Source organism: Pan troglodytes, chromosome 19, assembly GCF_028858775.2.
Source record: "Pan troglodytes isolate AG18354 chromosome 19, NHGRI_mPanTro3-v2.0_pri, whole genome shotgun sequence".
Lineage (NCBI taxonomy): Eukaryota > Metazoa > Chordata > Mammalia > Primates > Hominidae > Pan > Pan troglodytes.
Window position 1 is genome coordinate 56499731 of NC_072417.2, and position 24862 is coordinate 56524592.

The 24862-nt window shown below is 40.5% G+C and overlaps 1 protein-coding gene across 1 annotated transcript in view; it reads right to left on the reverse strand.

Annotated features, from left to right (window-relative positions):
• The window catches only part of COX10 (cytochrome c oxidase assembly factor heme A:farnesyltransferase COX10), a 141200-nt gene that overhangs the window by 9340 nt on the left and 106998 nt on the right, over positions 1-24862 (reverse strand). Inside the window, exon 6 of the mRNA XM_024350477.3 lies at positions 7100-7332. Within this exon, the coding sequence (XP_024206245.2) occupies positions 7100-7332 (233 nt within the window). The remainder of the gene's footprint in view (positions 1-7099; positions 7333-24862) is intronic.

A 24862-nucleotide genomic window follows, 5' to 3' on the forward strand; every position in this document is an offset into this window, starting at 1 on the left:
AAATATTAATTCACTGAAGAATACTAGTTACACGTGCACTCTGCTCCAGGCACCATGTCTACCAGAGGCTGGCACACCGTCAACTATCATTCATTCAGGAAGGCACTGGCCCAGCTTCCTAAAAGCTTGTGATCAATTATGGTCAACACAGCACAACTGACAAGACCTCAGTGCCCTTAGTACCAGTTTGCCTCCAATTACACCACCAATCCGGGGGCTTGCAACATAATTTCTAGTATGTTCTTTCGTAGCTCTTTTTTTTTTTTTTTTTGGTCTTTCAAGAGAATATAGTGTTCTAAATATTGTTTGTTTGCTAATATTCCCATGAAAATGTTCCTTGTTTATTTTGTCTTTAAAACTATCATTTAGCTTAATCTGGAGCTCCAAGGCTAGTATAACTTAATCTGGAGTGCTAAAACTAGTTATGGTAAAATCTTATACAAAGTGAACACAGACACAGATACTCATTTTCAAGCTTGGTTTCAAACCGAGGCAGCGTTATAAAGGAAATCATTAAGTGCTTGGGTTAAACAGTACCTGGTACTTAGTAAGCCCTCAATAAATATTTGTTGAATGGGTGAGTGAATAAATTCACTCCGACTCTACTTTCTCATCCAGGAATAAGGGAGGTAAATAAAGTGAAACAGAACTGAACATTTTGTAGTTTACCAGCTGAGGGTAAAAAATCTCATTCTCTTTTTGTTACTAAAACCATCCATCTGCCAAATGTCACTTCCTGATAAGATCCCATTTCTGAGTCCTCATTTGTAACTAAATGTTGGGTGACATAATTAATGCTTAACACACATTTGAATCACAAGCCAAAGGCAACTGCAAATCCACTCTACAAGATGGTCATTATGAAGGCCCAATCCATACACTCCCGAAACATGGGACTTATTCAAATTTAGGAAAATGAGGAAAAATAATCTGAACCTTTCCAAGATATTGGAGTGATGAAAAGAGGGGGCCTTGGCAAGAAGGAGGGGGAGCAGATTTAACCCAAAGCCTCTGAGATACACTAATAGTCTCTGGAGATAAACACTGTTGAGAGGCCTAATGCGTGTGGCTCCAGGCCCGCTTGCAGCTGGAATGTCGGCTGGGCACTTATCTGCAGTCCCCTCCCTCCCCTACCTCCTCAGAGTGGACTCCTTCACCGCGGCTCCAGCAGGTCACTTCTGTCATTGCCATTCCCTGTGTGCAGAATCAAACCAAGTGCGGCAGTTCCTGTGACAATAAGCTGGCTAGACCAGGGGCCAGAAAGCAACCCGCTCATTCTGCCTTTCCTGAATCTTAGCTAGGAATCATTTTTAATGGTTTTTGCTAACAGCAGTTAGGCTGAATTAAAAAAAAAAATAAGACAAGGTAATTAGGCAGGTGAGAGGAAAAGGCCTAACTCTGAGGCTGAGAGGAAAATGGACACAAGTAAAATCCCATTATAATGATTACCTTTATAGACAGAAGGGCTTTGTAAAATGAAGTTACTTCCTGTGCACAGAAGCAGCTGGGCCGCAGAGTCCTGACTACCCTGACAGAACAACCACAAAGAGCACTCTCTGGGCTGGGCCCACGCTTTGCGGCACAGCACTCTCTGTAGCAAGCACTGGACTGAAAGCTGTTGGCACTGTGATGGGGAGAAAAGCTGAGCTGCTTACAGTTCATTGTGCAGTTATAAAATAGCAAACATCACGAACAATTCACATTTGCTTAGCTTTCACAACATCCACCTGCTCATCTGTGTCATTTTCTTCACCCTGCCATCCTACCTCACTTACCCCATGCTGGATTCCCGAAGCGGGCCGGTCAGACACCTATGTGGGACCCACGCCTCTCACCGGGCATCTAGAACAATTAGAAGTTCTTTTACACTATCTGATTTTTAAAAAGTCAAAGTAGTTGTGGGGGGAAAAAAAATCAGAATCCCATGGAACATCCTTAGAGTTATTTTATGTTTTATGTCTTTGCAGGAAGAGAGGAGGCATCACAATCTCTTCAGTGCTCAAGGCCCCCTGGAATTCTTAATCTGGCCCTGTAGCCACCACAAAAAGCACAAAATGAGCCAGACACCACAAAGGGGAAAAGGTACTTCCCGACATACTGCATTTCCTTGCTTGGTGGAGCACTCTGACCCATGGGATGCCTCAAATGCACAGTGTTTTCTATAGCTACCAATCTTTAAATATCTCTCCTCCAAAATATATTGGGCCTTCAATATATGAGGCTGCAGGATTTCCATTTCAAATCTTGGCTCAGCGGCTTCCTCTCCATCTTGACTACCATCTACTGAGCCCCAGGAAGGGCTTTTGCAAAAGTATCCTCAGTCAAGGTGACTGGGTGACTAAAGGGTTGGTGCTGGGTATTTGATGTCTTGGCTCAGAAGGGAATATGTTCCGTGCAACCTGCCTCCCTTCAAACATGTATCCTTCATCCGTTTCCCCGCTTGGAGGGTCACTGGTGTTAACAAGCTGTGTCTTCAAAGGATGATCAGATTGATGCTTCACTACTTAAAAGGCAAAATGTTAAATTAACTAGGGAGGGCAAAAAGAGTGTGGGAGGGAGCAGGTCTAGGGTAGGTGGAGCCCTAGTGGAGAGAGAAGGAAGTGGAGGAGAGGAAGTAGTAGGTGAGAGGAGGCACACAGGCTTGGAAGGACAATAAAGGCAGGCTTCTGCAATTTACTGACTTTCCAATATCTTGGAGAACCTGCAGCACACTGTTAAATGATCCTAAACGTATGACCCTGCTGTTATGCTGCCTCAAGCTCCAGTGGGTCTTTCTCACCACTGAATGAACTATGACTTCCTCTGCAGGTGGCTCATCCTTGCACGTGTCCCCACCCCACTCTAGACTGGCTTTCAGGCCTGTAAGCCTTTGTACAGGCTCTTCCCTCTTCCTGGAAAGCATATTCCCTCCTCAAGGAAAGTGGTCATGATTTAATTCTGTAGTCTTTCTTCTCCAAAGTCATCTGGGACCAGTTTGGGGTAAGTTAAGAGAGCCCACAGCCCTGCTAAAGCTTAGATCACTCAATCATTTGATTACCTGCCTGCCTCTCCCCAAAGACCCTGAGATGTGATTTCCTGAGGGCACTCACTGGGTTTTAGTTATGTTTGTGTCTCTCAATGCCTGGCAAACAGTAGGTCCCCAGTTGACACTTGCATGATGAAGCAATTATGGGGACCAGTTTATAAAGGTGGTGATCTAAAGTGATCCATCTTTGGGGGCTCAAAGATTAAGTGCTTGGCAATACCACAGAAGACGGGAAACCTTTTTGGCCATTTTTTTTTTTCTCAGAAGGGCTCTTTATAACTATACATGTCCCCTAAGATAAAAACCCAGATGAGAGATATCCCCTCTGTGAATAATATAAATGACACCATTAGTACATCTCAAATAATACCATCTGCCTATGTCCTAATCTCCAGGTATTTTCAAGATATTCTAATGGCTAGAGCTCTGTCTGGTTCTGTCTTTGCAAACTGGTGGTTCTTAAAGTGTGGTCCCTGGACCAGGGGCATCAGCAGCAACTAGAAACTTGTTAGAAATAAAAATTCTCAGACCCCACCCCAGCCCACTGAATCAGAAGTTCCAGGGGTAGGGCCCGGGAATCTTTGTGTTAGTAAGCTCTCCAGGTAATTATCATGTTCTCTGAAGTTTGCAAACCACTGTTTTAGACTTTAGCGAGACCACAGGTACAGTCTCATTATTTGATGTACATATTCATGTGAGGATGATGAAATACAGATTCATAAGGACATCAACCTTTCCACCTAGGCAGTACGGTCTAAGTGAACATTCTGCAATAATGGAAATGTTTTACATCTGTGCTGTTGGTAGTGTAACTACTAGGTACATGTGCCTTTGGGCATTTGAAATATGGCTAATGGGACTGGGTAACTGAATTTTAAAGTTTAGTATAAATTTAAATTTAAATAGCCACTTGAGCCTAGTGGCTACCACACAAGACAGTACAGCTCTAGAAGATGACTTAGCAATATAAGACCATATTCAACCCAGTTCCTAAAATCCCAGCAATAAAAATCTGTTTAAAAATACATTCTCTTAGATTCTATCACCTGTAAAATAGAAGGTACCTATGTTCACTCATTTGTTCATTCAATTAAGTATTTGCTGCTTATCTCAAGTTGGTTCTATCAAATTAATGTTTGGAAACTTTTTTGAAGTAGTTTAAAGCATTATGTAAAGTAGTACTCTTTCTGTATAATCTTGACAAGGCTTTAAGCATATGGTTTGATCTGCAATTAACTGGGATTCTGGGGGCAGTAAGTCATGTTGTTACTGTGTGCCCCACAATGCATCTTTAAGATTTAAAGTAAAAGGATACACTGTAATAGAAGCCAACCTCAAAAACTGCCAAGGGAACTTCTCTTTGTGGTTATACATGTCTTTCAGACTGCTCTGTTTTATACCAGGTTCTGTTGGGGTAGAAAAGGGGTCTCATTTTCCAAGACAAATACGTACTTTCATTCTGCTACCTAAACAAGGGATGAGCTGCCCTTAGCTTCCATCATTAATGAGTTTGTATACAAATGATTAAATCTGTATTATAGAAAGACTATAATCAACATTAAAAAATTTATTTTAGGCCGGGCGCCGTGTCTCACGCCTGTAATCCCAGCATTTTGGGAGGCCGAGGCAGGCGGATCACGAGGTCAAGAGATAGAGACCATCCTGGCCAACATGGTGAAACCCCGTCTCTATTAAAAATATAAAAATTAGCTGGGCTTGGTGGCGGGCGCCTGTAGTCCCAGCTATGCAGGAGGCTGAAGCAGGAGAATCGCTTGAACCCAGGAAGTGGAGGTTGCAGTGAGCCGAGATCGCACCACTGCACTCCAGCCTGGGCGACAGAGCGAGACGCCATCTCAAAAGAAAAAAAATTATTTTAAACATGACTATTAGCAGTTTAGCCAAATCCAGACTATCCTTAAACAAATAAGGGCTCTTGTCTGAATGCGCACTCCTAAGTGAGGACTTTTGAAAAGCTCTTTTTCTCTAGCCTCCGGGGAGGCAACTCCAGCCTGCACATGCTGAGGCTCTCTTCAGGAGGAAACTGCCCGGAAGTGTGACAAGGGCCTCTAGCCCTCAGCAAGAACCTGGGCCCTAGGACAACACTGCACAACAGTGGTGACCAAGTTCTCCATGGCCTGGGACTGAACTGCCCATACCAGTCTCCTGTACTACCTGTCCCTAAGGCTGTAATACTTGGCCCTGACTCTGGCCCTGTCTGGGTCTTCCCAGAAAGAGAAGGTTCTTGTTGCTTGGTGCCAGGTTTGAGGAAGCTGAATAGGGTTCAGGCACTCCTGCCAGGGATGGGGGTGTCTCCATCAGATAGGCAGGTGGCTCAGTGCAGGGACCCAAGTGCTGAAGTGGGGCTACACCCTTGAGGAAGGGGGATACTCCCCATGCACAGCCTAGGAAGTCCCACACTTTCATGGTCTCCACCTCAAATGTCTGCACAATTACTATAAAGGTTTGAGGGAAATAAGAGGGAAGAGGACAGTTGCGTTAAGAGGGAGAGGGAATTGGGGTCAAGTCAGGTGAGCTCCAGGTGGAACTACGGAAGAGGAACGTGACCGGGAGCAGGAGGGCTGGTGGTGTGCAGGTGTGCTCTGTGAAGGTCAACTATAAACCAGGATGAACACGCAGATGTCATCTAGCCCAGGGATGCCAAGCCCAGGCTTTAAACCCTCCCTTCCCTCATCCACTGCAAACCTCACAAAAGGACCCCGGCACTCTTTCCCACCAGGCTGCAGGCGCCTCAGTCTTCAAAATAACAGCCAGAGGACAAGGCTGCATCGCTCAGCTTACAAACCAAACAAAATCTTCCATTTCCTGATCTGTGCCAGTCCCTCCACTGTATGAAGGAGGACTCCTGAATGATAACAACAGCATACAGATCCCAAATTGAGCCCTCACCATGGTCCAGCACCTTACAAATAACAATTCGTTTCATCCTCACAATGACTCCAGGAGGGGAGAAGATTATTAGCCCCATGTGGGAGATGAGGAGACAGTGGCAGAAAGAGGCTGAGTTCAGCCATGAAGCATGCACAGCTCATGAGTGGTGGGGTCGGGCTCCCCATCCAGGCAGCGCCGCCGGCTTCCTTGCTCACCACCGCTTTGCTGACACTGCCTCCCACGTGGATGGGGCTCTGGTTTTAGGTTTATCACAGAACACACAAGCACATACGTTTTAGAATATGGTATTTGTAGATTCATTAAAATCTGACATTTACAGGATATTAAAACCATTCTAAGAGACAATCATGGTAAAGGTGTAATCGCATTTGTAAGCTTGCCAAATTGGAGTGTAAGAGCTTTTATGAAAAGTTTCAGAAATGTGGCTTACAGGGTAACGGTTTATGGTCAACTGCCTTTTGATCTCTCATGTGAAAAATATGTACTTACATATATTGCAGGAAACCTCACCACTTCCTTCCTAAGTGTCGGTCAAAAACACTAATTACTTGACTAATTAGACTGTGAAACTTCCCTTACAGATGGTAAAAATGAGCTATTTTCACCCCACAAATTTAGTTGTGACATACCACCAAAAAAATGTAGGAATCTTTCAATAGTTTTACTATAGACAGTATGAACGATTTAAGCAAATCATATAAAAATAAATTAGAAACTAATGAAAATAATCTGCCCTTTCATAAGAGGGGAACACAGGAGGCTGGCTCGTGAGACGAAACCCCTTTGATGGGAGACTGGAGGCCAGCTCCAGATACCTTCTCCCCGCCCCATGAATTCGTTAGTCCTAGCTTCGTTTGTGATTTTCATCATGGCTTCGGGTACTTTCTTTATCCACCTGTAGTCACAGGTAGGCAGCACTGCTTCCTTTTTTTTCTCCCAGACATTCCCTACAAGGGAAAGTGTATGTCATGTGCACCCACCAGCCAGGATGACACGGTCTCTCTTTACTCTGTGTCCACAGAATTTCAGTCTGCCACATCAGCACATTTGCTAAAAGAATTAACGTGGGATGGAATGGAATCGAACCAAGTGCTACAGCTCAGGGAGGAAATGCCTCCTTGACTGAGTGTGCTCATATGAGACTCCACATCGCGGGACACTTACCAGCATCGAGGCTGCCCGTGGCCGCTGTCCAGCCCATGACAGGCGGGATGGCCCCAACCACAGCTCCGACCCATGTGTTGGCAATGCTGATCCTTTTCAGTGGTGTGTAGCAGCAGGTATACAGGAAAATGTTGAAGAGCCCCAGGGCTCCTGTGAGTGGATTCACCCCCAAGGTCAGAATGGCAACTCCCGGAACAGCACAACAAGTGGCAAAGGACACAGCTAGCAATGGGCTGGAAAAAGAGCAGAGAACGTGGAGTGATCATCTCCAACTCAACTCAATCACACTACCTAAAATCGGCACTGACAAAGTACAAATAATCCACCTATCCAGTAGAGGCAGTACTGATCTGGCTGATTCCTGGATATGGGGAATCCTCTTTATGAAACAAACTTACAATAAGAAAGAATATGTTTGTGGGAGCTCTGGCTGCTCTTCTTGATTTTGCTAGCTAAGAGTAAAGTGGTTAAGAGAGTCAGGATTAGAGTGTTCTGGATTCATATAGGTTCTGTCCCTTCCTGGCTATAGGGCAGCTAGGTTTCACTTACTCCTCTCTACAACAGAAATGATCATCTTTTCCTCCTAGGGTTGAAGACTGACTGAGACAATGCCTCCTGCACAGTGTTCCATTTTATATTTAGTCATGAACAAACAACTTCAGACACAATATTGGAAGATTTGGGCAGAAAATACTACCTGAATTCTGGAAGCTGTTCTTCCCCTGTATTTATACTTTATTAAGACATCACTTAATTAGTGATCATGAGTAGCAATGATGTGCCTCTGACTGCCATCATTACAATGTCTGTAATGAATTACAGGCTCAGCGTGCTACCGGTTCCCGACAACAGTAAACATCAGGTGGCCGTTGTGTAGTACCAGTGCTGTAACGTGACTTATGGACACGGGATTTTCAAGGGGAGGTCGCACAGTGTTATTTATGCAAATGAAACCCATCATCTAAAACTCTACAATGATAATGATTATTATAAGCCTGTTTCTCAAAAGAGCCAACTTCTAAAAGTAGACTTTGTATGGAATCTTGTGAAAGGCTTTTTGAGAGTCTAGATAAATTGGATCTACTAGCTCCTGCTTATATGCATGTTTATTTATTCTTTCTTGAGAAACCTAAGGAGGTTACTCAAGCCTGCCTTCTCCTAGCAGAAGCCATAATTCCACTTCTGAGTAAGGTATGTTTGTGTAGTGTTCAGTGACCCTGCTGGATTACAGATTCCACAACACGTTTCTTAGCAAGCAAGAGTCACCAGTGTGCAGCTTCTAGGGTGCTCTGGTTTTAAAAACAGCCAACTCCCTAGAGAGGCAGACTTTACCCTATGTGCACACATGTGAGATGATACCCTTCTATGTACAGGGTTGCAGTGTTCCTATGGCAGGAGAGAGGGCCTGTATCTATGAGAGGGCCCTTCTAGGAAAAAGACTAACTTGTAGAATTATGACAAGTTAGAATTTAGCCGGGAGGGTGCCAGAGGAGAGCCCAGCAGCTGGAACTACAGTACTGAATGAAGTCAGGGCAACAGAATATGAAAGCTAGAAGTGACTTGATGGAGAATTCTGGCCACCACTCTACCACTCTGCTATAGGGGCCAGCACTGACTCTTTCCTACCTGGCCTGCAGCCTCTGTGCCCAAAGAGTGACCCAACAGAATGAGAATTTTGATGGAAAATGAGAAAATATAAGGGATATGTTGCTGTCAAGGTGCTTGTGACAGAAGAACCATAAATTACAGCTGAGAGACTTCTGAGTGCACATTCTGCCTTGAGGTGGCATTTCCACCCACCTGTTCCTGGGCCATCTCTTCTGAACCCTGTGGTCAGTTACTTCCACAATACTCACTCAGGCACCCTCAATAATCCATTCTGCCTTGTCCATCCAACATTCCCACCCTGGATCTGCTCAATAACCTACTGTCTCTGCTCCTGCTGGGAAAGGCTTACACTCATACTAACTGGCCCCATTTCAAGGGGATGGTTTAACAGTGCGGGTGCTTAGCCGGGCTGATTTCCATTTTTGTTCCTTATAGTGACTATTTTAACTCTTCTCCTGCCTTCTCAAGGCTCCAGGTTCACTCTAGCTCCCAAGACGCCTTAACAGATGCCCTTCCCTCTTATACAACAGTGACAAATGCCCTCAGATTTACTTCCTTCCTCCCATTTCAGAAGAGGCTGTCTTCATTCCTTTTAAAGATAAACCCTCCACTTTTGTTTTTATTTAATCTCCTCCCTAATCTGTCTTTTATCTTCTATCTCTACTGTCTATTAACCTCCTGCATCAAATAAATTACTTTCTTCATATTTCCCCCAAGGTAATACCCCTCTTGCTTCAACACTCTTCAAAGCCAAGCATCCTGATGGAGTGGACCACACACATTCCTTGCCTTTATCTCTTCCATCCCTCTGTTTCCTATTTGTTGCTCAACTGTATCCCTCACCAACTGCTGAAACACATTTCTCTAAGGTGGAGGTATACAAGGGGACTTCAAAAAGTTCATGGAAAATGCATATTCTGAAAAGACTATGCATGGATTTCAAAAATTTTTTGCACCAAAATAAACTCATACTAACTTGTTATAACATGTCTGAACAGGATCTAGATTGAGGCATTAAGGAGGATAAGACATCAGTTTGAAAAGAGCCCTTATCAAAGCAACATGAATTCTGCTAAAACAGAAGCAAGAACAAATATCAAATTTATGCTAACACTTGGATGGAAGAATAGTGAAATCATTGATGCTTTACAAGAAGTTTATGGGGACAATGCCCCCCCAAATCAGCAGTTTACAAATGGATAACTTGTTTAAGAACAGATGATGTTGAAGATTAAAGTCCACAGCTGCAAACCATCCACATCAATTTGTGAGGAAAAAATGAATCTTTTTCATGCCCTAATTTAAGTGGACCAATGGTTAACAGTAGAAACAACAACCAATACCATAGACATCTCAATTGGTTTAGCTCACACAATTCTGATTGAAAAATTAAAGTTGAGCTAACTTTCCACTCAGTGGGTGCCAAAACCATTGTACTCAGATTGGCTGCAGACAAGAGCAGGGCTTTCAATGGAAATTTTAAACAAATGGGATCGAGATCCTGAAGCATTTCTTCAAAAAAAAAAAAAAAAAGAAGAAAATGAATATATAACAGGAGGTGAAACATGGCTTTACCACTACAATCCTGAACACAAAGACAATCAAAGCAGTGGCTACCAAGAGGTGGGAGTGGTCCAGTCAAAGAAAAAGCGGACAGATCAAGAGCAAAGCTCATGGCCATAGTTTTTTGGGATGCTGAAGGCATTTTGCTTGATTCCTTTCCAGAGGGCTAAAGAACAATAACATCTACTTATTATGAGAGTGTTTTGAAAAAAATTAGCAAAGCTTTAGCAGAAAGCTTCCCCAGAGAGTTCTTCTCCACCACAACAATGCTCCTGCTCATTCCTCTCATCAAACACGGGCAACCTTGTGAGCATTTGGATGGGAAATCATTAGGCATCCACTTCACCGTCCTGATTTGGCTCCTTCTGCCTTCTTTTTGTTTCCTAATCTTAAAAAGTCTTTAAAGGGAATCCATTTCTCTTCAGTTAATAATGTAAAAAAGAATGCTTTGACATGGTTAAATTCCCAGGACTCTGTGAGTTCTTTACAGATAGACTAAATGGCTGGTATCACTGCTTACCAAAGTATCTTGACCTTGATGGAGATTAGGTTGAGAAATAGGGTTTTTTTTTAAAACTTTTATCTCTTAATTCTATTTTTTCCATAATCTTTTTGAAGTTCCCTCATACATCATATGACCTGGAACCATCTATCTTCCCAACATGGCACACAATATGATTTTCCAGATGAAAGATTACAAAGATACCTCTGTGTTGTTACATCTCCTATATACCCAGAAAGGAAACTTTAGATGGCTAAAAAGCAGTGCACATATTATAATGTTGTTCTTCTTCCAATAAGGTAATTTATAGCTTATAAGAACAGATTTTTTTTTTCCCTATGAGACTCTAAAAAACTAGCTTTATTTTGGGAGGGAGAAAAATGTGGCTGATAAACATTTTATTTTTCCTGAATTGGCCCTTGTGTCAAAAAAAAAAAAAAAAAAGAAGGTTGTTTACTCCTTCAAGTTCTGTGGAGGCCCGTTGGATTCAGAGATATTAGTGTTACGAAAAGCCCTTTTAGAAGAGCACACATGAATTTAATTTATTGAGATAGGCCATTTTATGTGGAAGTTTAGTTTCTGACCTTTGTTGAAGTCACAGAAAATGATGTGGCTCAATTTTGGTGTTTAAATCAATGTGCACAAGGGCATGAATGAAAACTGGGTAGGCTGACAAGCCATGCAAACAAAAATGAAACTATTTACCCAGGATGCCATGATCACTCTCAGCATCCAGGCACCTGAAGGAATCCTTCCTCTTCTGGCACGAGGAGCCCTCAATCAGTGGACTTCAGAGCTTTCTTGTGTTATGGGCACAGGTACTCCAATTGCAAACTGTGTGAAATTTATTTTCCTGTTATGTTTCATTTTTTCCTAAAACATTTATAACCAAAGTAATATACATCCAATTCAGAAAACTGGCAATTCTAGAAAATCACAAAGAAGAAATTCTTCATGAGTTATTCGGAGAAACATACTAGTTGATATCTTCTCAGCCTTTTTCCAATGATATAACTACTTAAAAAAAATTGAGAATATGCTAAATTGTGGTTTTATTCCCTGATTTATTTCAATATATCTTAATAATTTCCCCAGACTATTAAATATATTTTTTGCATCAACATCATTAATATTTATAACACACAGTGGCTTATTCTTTGGATACACCACAATTAATTCAACCAATATACTTTTTTTCAGACATTCAGTCTTTTTCCATTTTTAAAAATCAAAAAGCATGTTGGGATAAATATCTTATGGGTAGACTTTTGTTCACAGCTCTGGTTAGAAGAAATTCCGAAGATAAATTCCTAGATGTGAAACTGCTAAGTCAGATGATATGCACATGTTGTAGGGATTTTGACACGTACTGTCAGGCTGTACTCCACAGAGTTTGCACAAGTTTACACTCCCACCAGCACTATATGAGAGCACAATCTTCTAGAACCTGTATCAACACTAGCTGTGACATTAAAAACAAAGCAAAACAAAAAATAAAATTTGCCAATAGGATAGATTAAAAAACAGTATTGAGTTTCTTAAAAAAAAAAAACCTTAAAATAAGACAAGTTTACTGAGATAGCATTACCTCATTTTAGCAATAAGAAACTGAGACTCAAAGCAAGTAAAATAACTTGGAAACAGGACCTATACTCAGGCTCATTTGTTGGCTCATCAGTTTAACCCAGAGTCTCCCAACTGTATGTGGGGCACACTGGTGTAATACAACTTGCTGAGCCTCTTCTTTCCTGGGTCTGCTGAGGGCCTGGGGTGGCTGGAGTCTTGAGTTGGGATGCGATCACCTGGGAGGAGCTTCCTGTGGGCTTAAAAGCACCTTCAGTTTACTCCATTATGCAAATAGCCTAATACTGCATTCCCTGAAATCGAAACAACTGTATATAATGTGGTGAGCAAGACAGGTGTGGTCCTTGTCCTGGGGGCACTGATGCTGTAGTGGTGGTCAGTTCGTGGCCAAGGCAAGCATGTGTGGCACAGCAGGGAACACGGGGCAGTCAGGGGCACCTAACCTAGTTTATGCTGGGTGGTGGACAGGGGGTGTTTCTAGGAAGAAGTGATGTGTAAACTGAGACCCGATGGATGGGTGGGAGATGGGCGGAAAGGGTGGAGAAGAGAGTTGCAGGCAGTGGGAACAGCGTGTGAGAAGGCCAAAGAGGAGAAGAATGGCAAGTTTATGTTCCACATATCTGGAGAGTAGAATGAGGGTGGGAGGTGTCAAGAGAGCACAGAAATTAGGAAGGCCACATACAGAGACCTCTGGGCAAATGCAGACTCAGTGAAGTCTTCTAGATTTTAAAAAGTGGAAGAAAATGATCAGATCTGCTTTTTAGAAGGACTACTCTGCCTGCCATGTGGAAGTCAGCAAAGAGAGACAAGCATTTGTTTAATTCACCTCACAAGAGAGGCTCAAGTTAGGCATTTTAAAGGAAGAAGAATCGTGGGCACACCACCACATAATTTTTATCAAATGCTTCGTTGAGAGAAACAGCCTTCAGCTAGCTTGTATCTTTAATCTATCTTCCAGATTTCCTAAAATGCATTGGTGGAGCACATTAGAAGCAGAGAGCGGGCCCTCCTCTCCCACTGAACGGCTCTTTGGTCTAATGACATGAGGGTGATCATGGTTTGCACTTTAAGTTCTATTATTCTTGGCTCCACTTTGTCTCTTCTTAGTCTTCTTTTTCTGGACTATTTTGTCACATTTTACATATATTTGCAAGTTACTTGAACTCTTGTTTGAAATAAGGCAGAGGAAAAAAGTTAAATAAAGGGGTAACTAGAGGATTTTCTTTAGAATATTTGTATACAATGAGACATCAGTAAAAAAAAAAGTAAAGGACTCTCTTTGGAACTGTTAAGTAGAAAGAGGACAAGCAATAATAATGGTTTTGGAATAAAAAGAGAATATATCAAGTAATATGTGGGTTATTAAGTTTGATTTACCATGAAATCTTTAAATATCATGGTTATATTCAGGTTGTTGAAGTTTAGCTGTTTTAATCAAGAGATCTATCTTTTAGATAGAAAAAGGTTAGAAAAGAGTGTTCATTTTTCATCTCAGTTAAACACAACTATGATTTTCTGCCTTAGTGCTCATAAAATGTGGTCAGAGCTAAATCTCAGAGATCTCAAACACTATTATGTCAAAGACTGATTTCTTGTTATTTTAGGTCAATTAGTCTACATACTCTTTCTCTTAATCATACCATTCAGCCTTTGATTAAAAAAACAAACAAAAACCATCGGCTCTTCCCATTCCTAGATGGATTTTTGAAAGCATCCCAAGCCTGGAGACACACACAGGCACACACACATACACACCTGAGTTTTCTCCTTTCATAATTTATTCAATATTTAAATTTTTTGTGGAATATGTTTTTTTTATTAGTCCTTTTACTCCTTTTTATCATTTAAATTCCTTAGCAGTTTGCCTCCAGTTCAAGTGTTACTCTGACATCTGGTTTCTAGAAGCAAGATGAGGAGAAGAAAGGCTAAGCTGGCCTTCTTGGGTGTCTCTGGGCTCAGTTACCTTAGGAAAGAGGGCCTCATTGGAATTTCTGGGTAGATCCTCCACACCATGATTCTAAGTGTGGCTCCTGGACCATCAGCATCACCTGGGAACTTGTTAGGAATCCACGTGGTCTGGAAGCTCTCTGAGATTTGATAACTACTATACCATTACCAATGTGATGCTGGTCCCCATCTGGCCAAGCTACATACGCTGAGCCAACATAAGCCGCTCCACTCCAGTGCTGACTGCGGCCGGCCTGGTTAGGTCACCCACTTTCAGTTGTCTTTCATTATATATCTCTTGGCATGTTCTAGTGGAAGAACAGAGGGCTGTGAACTAGCTCTGTTATCAATTAGCAGAGGAACTTTGGATATATCCTTAGACTTCTGACTTGCCTGCACTATCTACTTTGTTTTAATTTAATCATACAGCTACAAGTGTTTTGATCATTAAAAGTACTTAAAGGGCAAGATGAAGCAAGTGTGGTAAAAGTCTTGATAGTTGTTGATTCTGGGCGATGAGTATGTTGAGGGTCCACTGTACTCACTCTACTATTCCATCTGTTGGGATTTTTCATAAGAAATATGTTTTTAAAATACTTTAATACTTTTTATTATTAGTGTTATATTCTGGTTTCCTCATGGTAGCATAACTAAGCATGCTGAGTAGGATCAGGTAGTCTGCATTCTAGTTCTGACTCTGAAGTTAACTAGTTATTTAAAAGTGGGTAACTTATTTAACCTCTCTGGTCCTTGGTTTCCTCAACTGAAAGGGTGTATTATGGCTCTTTCAATGGCAAGACTGAAACTTTCAAGTCAAACTTGCTTAGGTAAAAAGGCTCAATAAAAAGACAATAGGGAAGGCGGGTTTCTACTTGTTTAGCCGTGTGATCTTGAGCAAATTATTTAATCTGTTGGCCTTAGATTCTTCATCTGTAAGACGGGAGGTATTATAGAGTTGTCTTAAGAATTAAATACAATGATGTAAATAAAGCACTTAAAAAGTGCTTGTTAAATGAGCACATAGTGTTGACTTGTTCATTCATTCATTAAAATTTCGCATTGCCTAGATAGCCACTATGCTAAGTGTAGCTGTACAGCAGTGAACAAAACAGCAAGAGTTTAGTCTAGAAAGGAAGACAGACCTTAAACAAACACATGTAACTACCATGAACTCTCCAATTGTAAAATCAGCTACAAGAAAGAACAGATGAAATAAGACAGAATATTTTAATAGGAAGGACCTATTTAAATAGAGCTGGAGGGAGGGGCTGATAAACTTGCCATAAATTGTTTCCCCTGATTTATTTTGTCAGACTTATAAAGACTTATGAATACACCACTATTTTTATCTTCAATTTTAATTTTACTTACAATTTAATTTTATTATACCAAATTACAAAAAGTGGTATATTGAAAAGCTAGATTGATCACATACAAAACATGTTTTTTAAACGTTGGTGCTCTTGCACTGCTGCAACAGTAGCTGTAATGGCCTTTTATTAAGAACAGAGGAATTAGTATCTCTGTGAGTGATTCTTGCTGGTTGAATTTCTATAAGAACAATCTGAAATAGAGTTGAACAGGGTGTGATAATATTGCAAAAAAAGTTCTAATTTTCAACAACACAGAATAAACGTATGAATAAGAAAAACAGCACTATTTGATGGGGGTGGGCAGAAAAAGACTAATTTTCTTGAACCAAAAAATTCTTTTATATTCATTCACTCGTGCATGCAAATAGGTTCATGGTTCATGCTGAGGGTTGAATGATGATTTATTTCAAAACTCATATACAAAACTGAATTTTTTTTTTTTTTTTTAATTATACTTTAAGTTTTAGGGTACATGTGCACATTGTGCAGGTTAGTTACATACGTATACATGTGCCATGCTGGTGCGCTGCACCCACTAACTCGTCATCTAGCATTAGGTATATCTCCCAATGCTATCCCTCCCCCCTCCCCCCTCCCCACCACAGTCCCCAGAGTGTGATATTCCCCTTCCTGTGTCCATGTGATCTCATTGTTCAATTCCCACCTATGAGTGAGAATATGCGGTGTTTGGTTTTTTGTTCTTGTGATAGTTTACTGAGAATGATGGTTTCCAGTTTCATCCATGTCCCTACAAAGGACATGAATTCATCATTTTTTATGGCTGCATAGTATTCCATGGTGTATATGTGCCACATTTTCTTAATCCAGTCTATCATTGTTGGACATTTGGGTTGGTTCCAAGTCTTTGCTACTGTGAATAATGCCGCAATAAACATACGTGTGCAGGTGTCTTTATAGTAGCATGATTTATAGTCATTTGGGTATATACCCAGTAATGGGATGGCTGGGTCAAATGGTATTTCTAGCTCTAGATCCCTGAGGAATCGCCACACTGACTTCCACAATGGTTGAACTAGTTTACAGTCCCACCAACAGTGTAAAAGTGTTCCTATTTCTCCACATCCTCTCCAGCACCTGTTGTTTCCTGACTTTTTAATGATTGCCATTCTAACTGGTGTGAGATGATATCTCATAGTGGTTTTGATTTGCATTTCTCTGATGGCCAGTGATGATGAGCATTTTTTCATGTGTTTTTTGGCTGCATAAATGTCTTCTTTTGAGAAGTGTCTGTTCATGTCCTTCGCCCACTTTTTGATGGGGTTGTTTGTTTTTTTCTTGTAAATTTGTTTGAGTTCATTGTAGATTCTGGATATTAGCCCTTTGTCAGATGAGTAGGTTGCGAAAATTTTCTCCCATGTTGTAGGTTGCCTGTTCACTCTGATGGTAGTTTCTTTTGCTGTGCAGAAGCTCTTTAGTTTAATTAGATCCCATTTGTCAATTTTGGCTTTTGTTGCCATTGCTTTTGGTGTTTTGGACATGAAGTCCTTGCCCACGCCTATGTCCTGAATGGTAATGCCTAGGTTTTCTTCTAGGGTTTTTATGGTTTTAGGTCTAACGTTTAAATCTTTAATCCATCTTGAATTGATTTTTGTATAAGGTGTAAGGAAGGGATCCAGTTTCAGCTTTCTACATATGGCTAGCCAGTTTTCCCAGCACCATTTATTAAATAGGGAATCCTTTCCCCATTGCTTGTTTTTCTCAGGTTTGTCAAAGATCAGATAGTTGTAGGTAACTGGCGTTATTTCTGAGGGCTCTGTTCTGTTCCATTGATCTATATCTCTGTTTTGGTACCAGTACCATGCTGTTTTGGTTACTGTAGCCTTGTAGTATAGTTTGAAGTCAGGTAGTGTGATGCCTCCAGCTTTGTTCTTTTGGCTTAGGATTGACTTGGCGATGCGGGCTCTTTTTTGGTTCCATATGAACTTTAAAGTAGTTTTTTCCAATTCTGTGAAGAAAGTCATTGGTAGCTTGATGGGGATGGCATTGAATCTGTAAATTACCTTGGGCAGTATGGCCATTTTCACGATATTGATTCTTCCTACCCATGAGCATGGAATGTTCTTCCATTTGTTTGTATGCTCTTTTATTTCCTTGAGCAGTGGTTTGTAGTTCTCCTTGAAGAGGTCCTTCACATCCCTTGTAAGTTGGATTCCTAGGTATTTTATTCTCTTTGAAGCAATTTTGAATGGGAGTTCACTCATGATTTGGCTCTCTGTTTGTCTGTTGTTGGTGTATAGGAATACTTGTGATTTTTGTACATTGATTTTGTATCCTGAGACTTTACTGAAGTTGCTTATCAGCTTAAGGAGATTTTGGGCTGAGACAATGGGGTTTTCTAGATAAACAATCATGTCGTCTGCAAACAGGGACAATTTGACTTCCTCTTTTCCTAATTGAATACCCTTTATTTCCTTCTCCTTCCTGATTGCCCTGGCCAGAACTTCCAACACTATGTTGAATAGGAGTGGTGAGAGAGGGCATCCCTGTCTTGTGCCAGTTTTTAAAGGGAATGCTTCCAGTTTTTGTCCATTGAATTATATTTTAAATTAAGATGTCTTTCTACTGAGCATCACTGCTTGAGATTTTTCTACCTCTGCCTTTCCTGCCCAAGGCTACTATAGAAAAGAAACTGATGGATTGAGAGTGGGGAAAAATTGGTCCACACATTTCTATGAATTATTTTTTTCTCCTTTTTAAATATAACATTGTTTTGTTTACTAAACATCAGCCCTTACATAGCTCTACGAAAGTATAATTTTCTACAGAAATTAAGAACAAATAAGAGAGAAACAAGCTTTAATTTGGTGCCTATTTATTGCACTTAATAAATGTAATTTAAATTACCTGACTTTTAAATAACTTCCTGGAAAAATGTGGCCTTTCTGTTAAGTAATGTCTCAGAGAAGCCTATGAAATGTTAAGTCAAGAAAGCTTTATATTTTGAGCAGCTCTGCAGGTAATTAGTTTAGACAAAAATTAATTTCATACTTCTTGGTCATTCTTCCACAATAAATGACTTTGAAATTACAAAATAAAATATCCTTTCTTCAAAAACAAAAGAAAATGCAAAACCTTAATCAAACCAAGACAATTTAACTTTAATTTCCTGCGTAAATCCCACATTGGAGCTTGGAAATGAGTTTCTGGAGAAAGCCTCTATAGAAAACTGTTTTGAAAATGTCTCCCCAGAATCTTATTTAGGAGTTTTCTATTTCTGAACATGTCTCAAGTTATAGATATTGTAGAGTGGCAGACGACTGATGTAAATTCAGAACTTAAGGAAATTGTGAAGAAAATGAGAAAACAAAACCTATTTTAAAAGAAAATTAAATTTTAAAACATGTTTAAAAGAAATGCGAAGAATATAAGAATAAAATATATTTGGCATAATTACATTCAGAACGTGGAGATTGTGGTTTCACACACACAGACACCTTTTTATTTATTTATTTATTTATTTATTTTAAGAAATGGGGTCCCATCTCTAAAAAATGCTCAAACTCTTGGTGTCAAGTGATTCTCCCACCTCAGCCTCCTGAGTAGCTACGATTATAGGCATGCATCATGATGTTCGGCGCAGAGACTGTGGTATTATATTAATAATTTTTTTCAAGGAAGAAAACAACCCAGATCTACGCTGAATGAGTTTTGAAAGCTGACTGAAAGAATCCTGTTAATCTAGAAGGAAGAGAAGAAAGATTGCCTATAAAAAAAAAAAAAGAAAAAAATACCAAAATGAATCTCCCTTCACTGAGATTCAGCCTTCTTATTCAGAGGGGAGTATGTGGTGACCCCTGAATTATGCTACACCAATTCATCTTAAATTAAGGGTAATTTGTACAAAGACTTAGGAATTTTTAAGGAGGAGTGATTCCTACTGTCCCAGCTATGAAAATCAGAGTTTCCAGCATTGTAGTCCAATCTCTTAGTCTGTTTTTCTAATTCCTTGAGGGCAGGGACCAACTACCGAATCCCTCCATTACTCCCGGATCCCATAACACCCAATGCCTGCCACGTGACAGACACATACCTTTCCTTTCTCCTGATTGAGCCAGATAGTTGAATTCTCTGATCTGCCTCCTTATTTTTAATTTATAGGACTCTACTTAAAAAATAGCTTTGTTCACCTGCACCAAATAGGGTCAATGAATTTTAAAGAGTCTTTGAAAAGCTTAAATAAAACACAATTTATAAAGAATGAAGCTGGGAAATAAAACTATCCATCTCTGCTGCTTCGGAGACTGGCAGCTGCGTGCACGTGCAGCTACCCGGAAGTATAGTGCTGACCTCTTACTCCATCTCCTTACCTGCCCCTTGGGACCAGGACCTTTGGCCAGGGACCATGTTTACAAACGCAGACATCTATAAGGACCAGCCTGGCACAGCAGGCCAAACAAAAAATGCTTCTTCAGGATTTGGTCTATTGGCCATTATTTTGCCATCTCTGATCTGTTCTGTGAACGTGTCTAATTAACTGTGCCTCTAGCTCCTTTGCCCTAGAATTGGCCCCCTTGCCCCTGAAACACTTCTCTCCATCTTTTGTATGGCCATCTCTTATCCTCTAAGACTCAGCTTAGACATCAAAAAACTCCTCCAAGGACATTTTCTCTCTCCGTTCTCACCTTCCTGAGCCCCTCCACATGGTTGGTCTCCATGTCTGTCCCCAAGCTCTCACAGCACTTCTTAGACCTCATGCTAACATGAGCTGCTGCCATGGCTGCCCATCCCCTTATGCTGTGTTTTTTCAGTGCAGTGACTTTGCACTATTCATCTTTATATTCTCTGAACTTAAGAATGGTGCCCAAATGAACCTTTACAAACCATGCAAAAGAGAGAACGCTATGGTATGACTTCCACTCATCTAACAACAACCAATGAAAACAGCATTTAATTGTGTCCCATCTTTTCACATCGTCTTATGTGAAAAGAGAGGAATCAAAGTGAAGAGACATTAGGCAAAATGACCCTAGATTATTAGTAAAAGATATTTGCTCCTAAAACATATGTTTTAATTGGCTACAAGTGATAGACTAAGTTACTATGACAGTTAACTCTTCATATTCATATTTATTAGACTATCTGGGCATTTTCCGATTATAAAAAGGGAGATGAGAACAGAAGAATCCTTCATCCCTAGGAATACTGTCACAGCTCACAACGCTTGAAAATAGTCACAAATGCTTTCTTTTTTCTCATGATGAGAGAAGGGAGTGTAACTTTCAGAAAACCCCAGCAGCGTTCCTCTTGTTCAACCATTGTAATGACTAAGCATGACAATATGTACAAAAAGTTTTTGTGAACTCTTCATACCATGGTTAATAGAGAACAGTTTTATTTTAAGAACAAGTTCTCTACATTAACACCACTATTATTAAGTTGAGGCCAAATTTGTTCTTCCTGCCACTTCACTGGTTAACACTACAAAAAAAGAAATTTCTATACTTATAAAATGTTTATGTTCTTATTACATTAGCAATATATACACACCAAGAGACTAATCATAACAACCCTTAGAAACTCTGCAGAGCTTTAGCCTGGCTGGGTACCCGTCTGCTAGACTAGTGTGCCTGGGTGATGAATAATATCCACAGCTCCCCTGCAGCCCACAAAATGTTTACATTTGCTTAAGTGCTTACTGGTAAAACCCTCAGTAAATTTGAAAAATGTCTCCTGTAAAGCCCTATAATACTTAAGCTAAACCCCGTTCTTTAAGTTAATAATGCCAACTAAACAATCCATTCATTTCATTTCTAAAACTCCATCTTCATCATTCATTTCAAAACCAGGTATTGACTGACCCCAATTCCAAGTGTTTTAATTTATCCTCTCTAAATAACCTTTTGCTCTGCTCTTATCGTGCAATCTCTCCTGCTTACAGCCCACACCTAAAGCTTACATGTTATGGATCACTCTCATCTGATCCATTAAGTTGGAAAAACTAATGCTGACATGTATTATTTCCCTGTCAGCGTCACCAAGCTGGAAAATAGATAATTCAAAAGAGACATAATCAAAATACAGATGTCTCTGAAATAACAAGAAGAAAGGCCCAGTCCTGGCTCCGCCTGCAGGAAGCTTTCACTGTCCACTCTGTCCTTCTTCTTTGTCTGACTTTCCAGAGAAATTCTTGTTTGTACTGATCTATTCATTTCATTCAACACATATTTCTGGGCTGCCTTATGCTGTCTGTTAAGCATTTTATACATGTGGCTAGGTTTTTCACCCAGATTATAAAACTTTGAGCATTATAAAAACAAAACTGACAGTGCTTGTACATTACAGGTGATCAATACACTCTTGATGAATTGAAGAAAATAATTATTTGATTCTAAAATATTTAAAAGAAACAGTAGGCCTTGACATCCTTAAGAAATATTAAATTAGGATAGACCAGCAAAAAGGATATCACTAAATATATATATATAAGATACCTTAAAAATATAAGTCTGAAGGACCTCAGGTTTGATAAAAGATGGTAGATGAACGGTGTCTACATCTCTCTGTCTTCTCTGAAAACAAGAACATGAACAAAACTCCAATTTTAACCGAACTAGGAAACACATCTCTGAAGCGAAATTAAGACTTGGTAAATATTAAGAATCTCCTTGGCTTTAATTATAACACACAGAAAGAATTTGACATAATGTGTTCGTTGAAAGTTGGGGAGGTGGATTATAGCTAGAAAGTTACAAAGCAGAATCATAGCTTTAGATACACATCTGGCCAAGTGCCACGTAAAGTCCCGTGGAAGCTGCCCTGGATCCTTCCCTTTGCCTTAAGTACTTTTGTCCTCCCATTCCCATCCCTAATGCTTAATTGTCCTTATAACCCTTTCCTTTGCCCCAGGGAAATGGAACTATGAGGCCCAAGCTGGAGCAATCAAATTTTCTCTCATAAAGATTTGGAATTGGGACAGGGAACTCAGCTGGAGGACCTAGGGGCTAAGGCTGAGGTTGCCATTTTGATATGAGTCCATTTAAGTGAAGAGTGGTTGGAAGGGCCGCCATGCAGAGAGAAAAATGCAGTGAAAGTACAGAGAAAAGCAGAGATGAATGGTGAGGCTGGAAGCTGAGCTGCAACGAGTGAAGTGGTGAGCAGGCCACCCTTTCCAGAAGTCGGCTACAAAGAGGAGAAATAGAAGAGTAACTGGATGGAGCAGCGAATTTAATAGATTTTTGTCTAAGACAGAAGGACAACCTGTCAAATATGAAGTCAGAAGAGAAGGAACCAATGAGGCGACAGGGCTGGCAGAGGTGCTGGGAGAGCCCTCAGGCCCCACAATCTCCATTCAGGCCAGCTGGTCTCCAGGTCTTAAAGCACGGAAGACCATAAGATAGAAAAGGGGTCCCAAGGACCCCCGGAAACATTCCAAAATAGGTGTTAGACTCTGGCAGCTATAATCTGCTGGGGCAAAACACTTGGTTTTATCCTCCTGAGAAGAACTGAGGTATATTTTAGAAGAAATATTGGGAACATTCACTTTTAACCACTTGTCTCTTCTGCTGTCCCCTCCTCTTGGCCACCCTAAAACTACTAAATCCTTTTATCCTATTAGGACCAGTGTTGCAAGCAGATATGCAGCTTCGTTAAGTGGAAGGTGTTCAAGGACACTGGCTGCCTGTGTGATATGTAAGAGGTACAGGGAAGGGAGTTACTAGTGATGATATAAAACTGGCAAAGAAATGGGCTCAGAGGTGTCAGAAACAAAGTACTTGATTTGGCCTCTGCCAAGTCCCACTTACCAGTGTGAGTATCCAGAATGGAAGCCATGGGTCCCTGAGGCTGTGAGGTGGCTGCGCTGACACAGCCTAAGGAGAACAGATGCAGTGGTTTGGCTCCAAGTAATAGGGATAAACTCCGTGGTGAGAAGCTGACAGCAGAGGTTAAGACAGCTCCATTGTGACCCCTCTGGAGCACTTTTCTCCAGACTTCCTCACATGCAGGAGCTCTTTAGCCAAATGCACCACGACTCTAGATTTATCCATGAGCATCTGGGATGCTTCCTAAGTGATGTGATGTACAGTGTACCCAAGTTCATCAAGTGGCCCCGAGCCATTGAAGACTGATAAATAATTCTATCATAAAGGCCCCAGAGCTGACATAAAAAGCAGAAAGCCACGGGGTCAAGTGTTTCCACAGGAACTACATTTGGTAAATAGAAGCTGTAAAAGGATGTTTCTATTAACCACTTGCAATTATTGTAAGGCCACCGTCTTTTCTGGAATGGATGGTCAAAATAGCTAATAATTTCTTATGTCCCTGGAAGGTTTAGGATGAATTTAAATAGGAGGAAAACAGGAAGACCAGTATTTTCCCAAACATGATAAGACAATCATATTTTTTAAACTATAAGTGATACCTCAGACATATGGAGTTGGTATTTTCTTTTTTTTCCTTTTGTGTCTGCTCCCAGACTAGAACTAAACAACCAAAGTAAATGCTTGGCACACTCTCAAGGAAGCACAGCTCTGCCTTGCACCAGTGCCAGAAGCCCCTAGAACAGTGACGGAGGCAACCAGATGAAGAAGACGAGACATTCCTCTCCCAGCAGTGTGAGAGACACCTGGCGACTGCTGGCAGGAATCAGCATTTCACACAAGCAATCAACATAACTAAAACTTAAGTACTGTCCTCTGTATTCTCCTTGGGAAAATGAAACAAATGACAATGTCATTGCATTAATTTTGTTCTCATTAAATGGTATTTTAGCTATAAACATTTTCCCCTTTGATTTGCAAAAAAAAAATTATAGAAAATTTCTATGTTGCTTAAAATGTAAAGGGTTTTTACTGTAACTATTTCAAAAACAGTCGATTATCTTACTATTCCTTGTTTATTACATATATTCAAGGTCACTTTCTCCATCATTTGAAACAACATAGACAAAAGGGAGCTCAGTAACAAACAGGCAAGCAGCACCAAGACTGGCACTCAAAGCTGTATTAGGACCAGATGCATTTTCAATTTCTTGAAACAGTGGAGCTGCAGTTCATTCAGTTTATTTAGGTCAGCCCTAAGGTGAAACTATATTATATTCAAAATTATCCTTTAAAATCCCCTGAACTCATCCATAAAGTACATGGAAGGTTATGTATGTACAATTCTGGAAAATAATGACTGTGTTCACCAGAGTTTGAGAATCACTCAGTTAAATTAAGAGGGAAC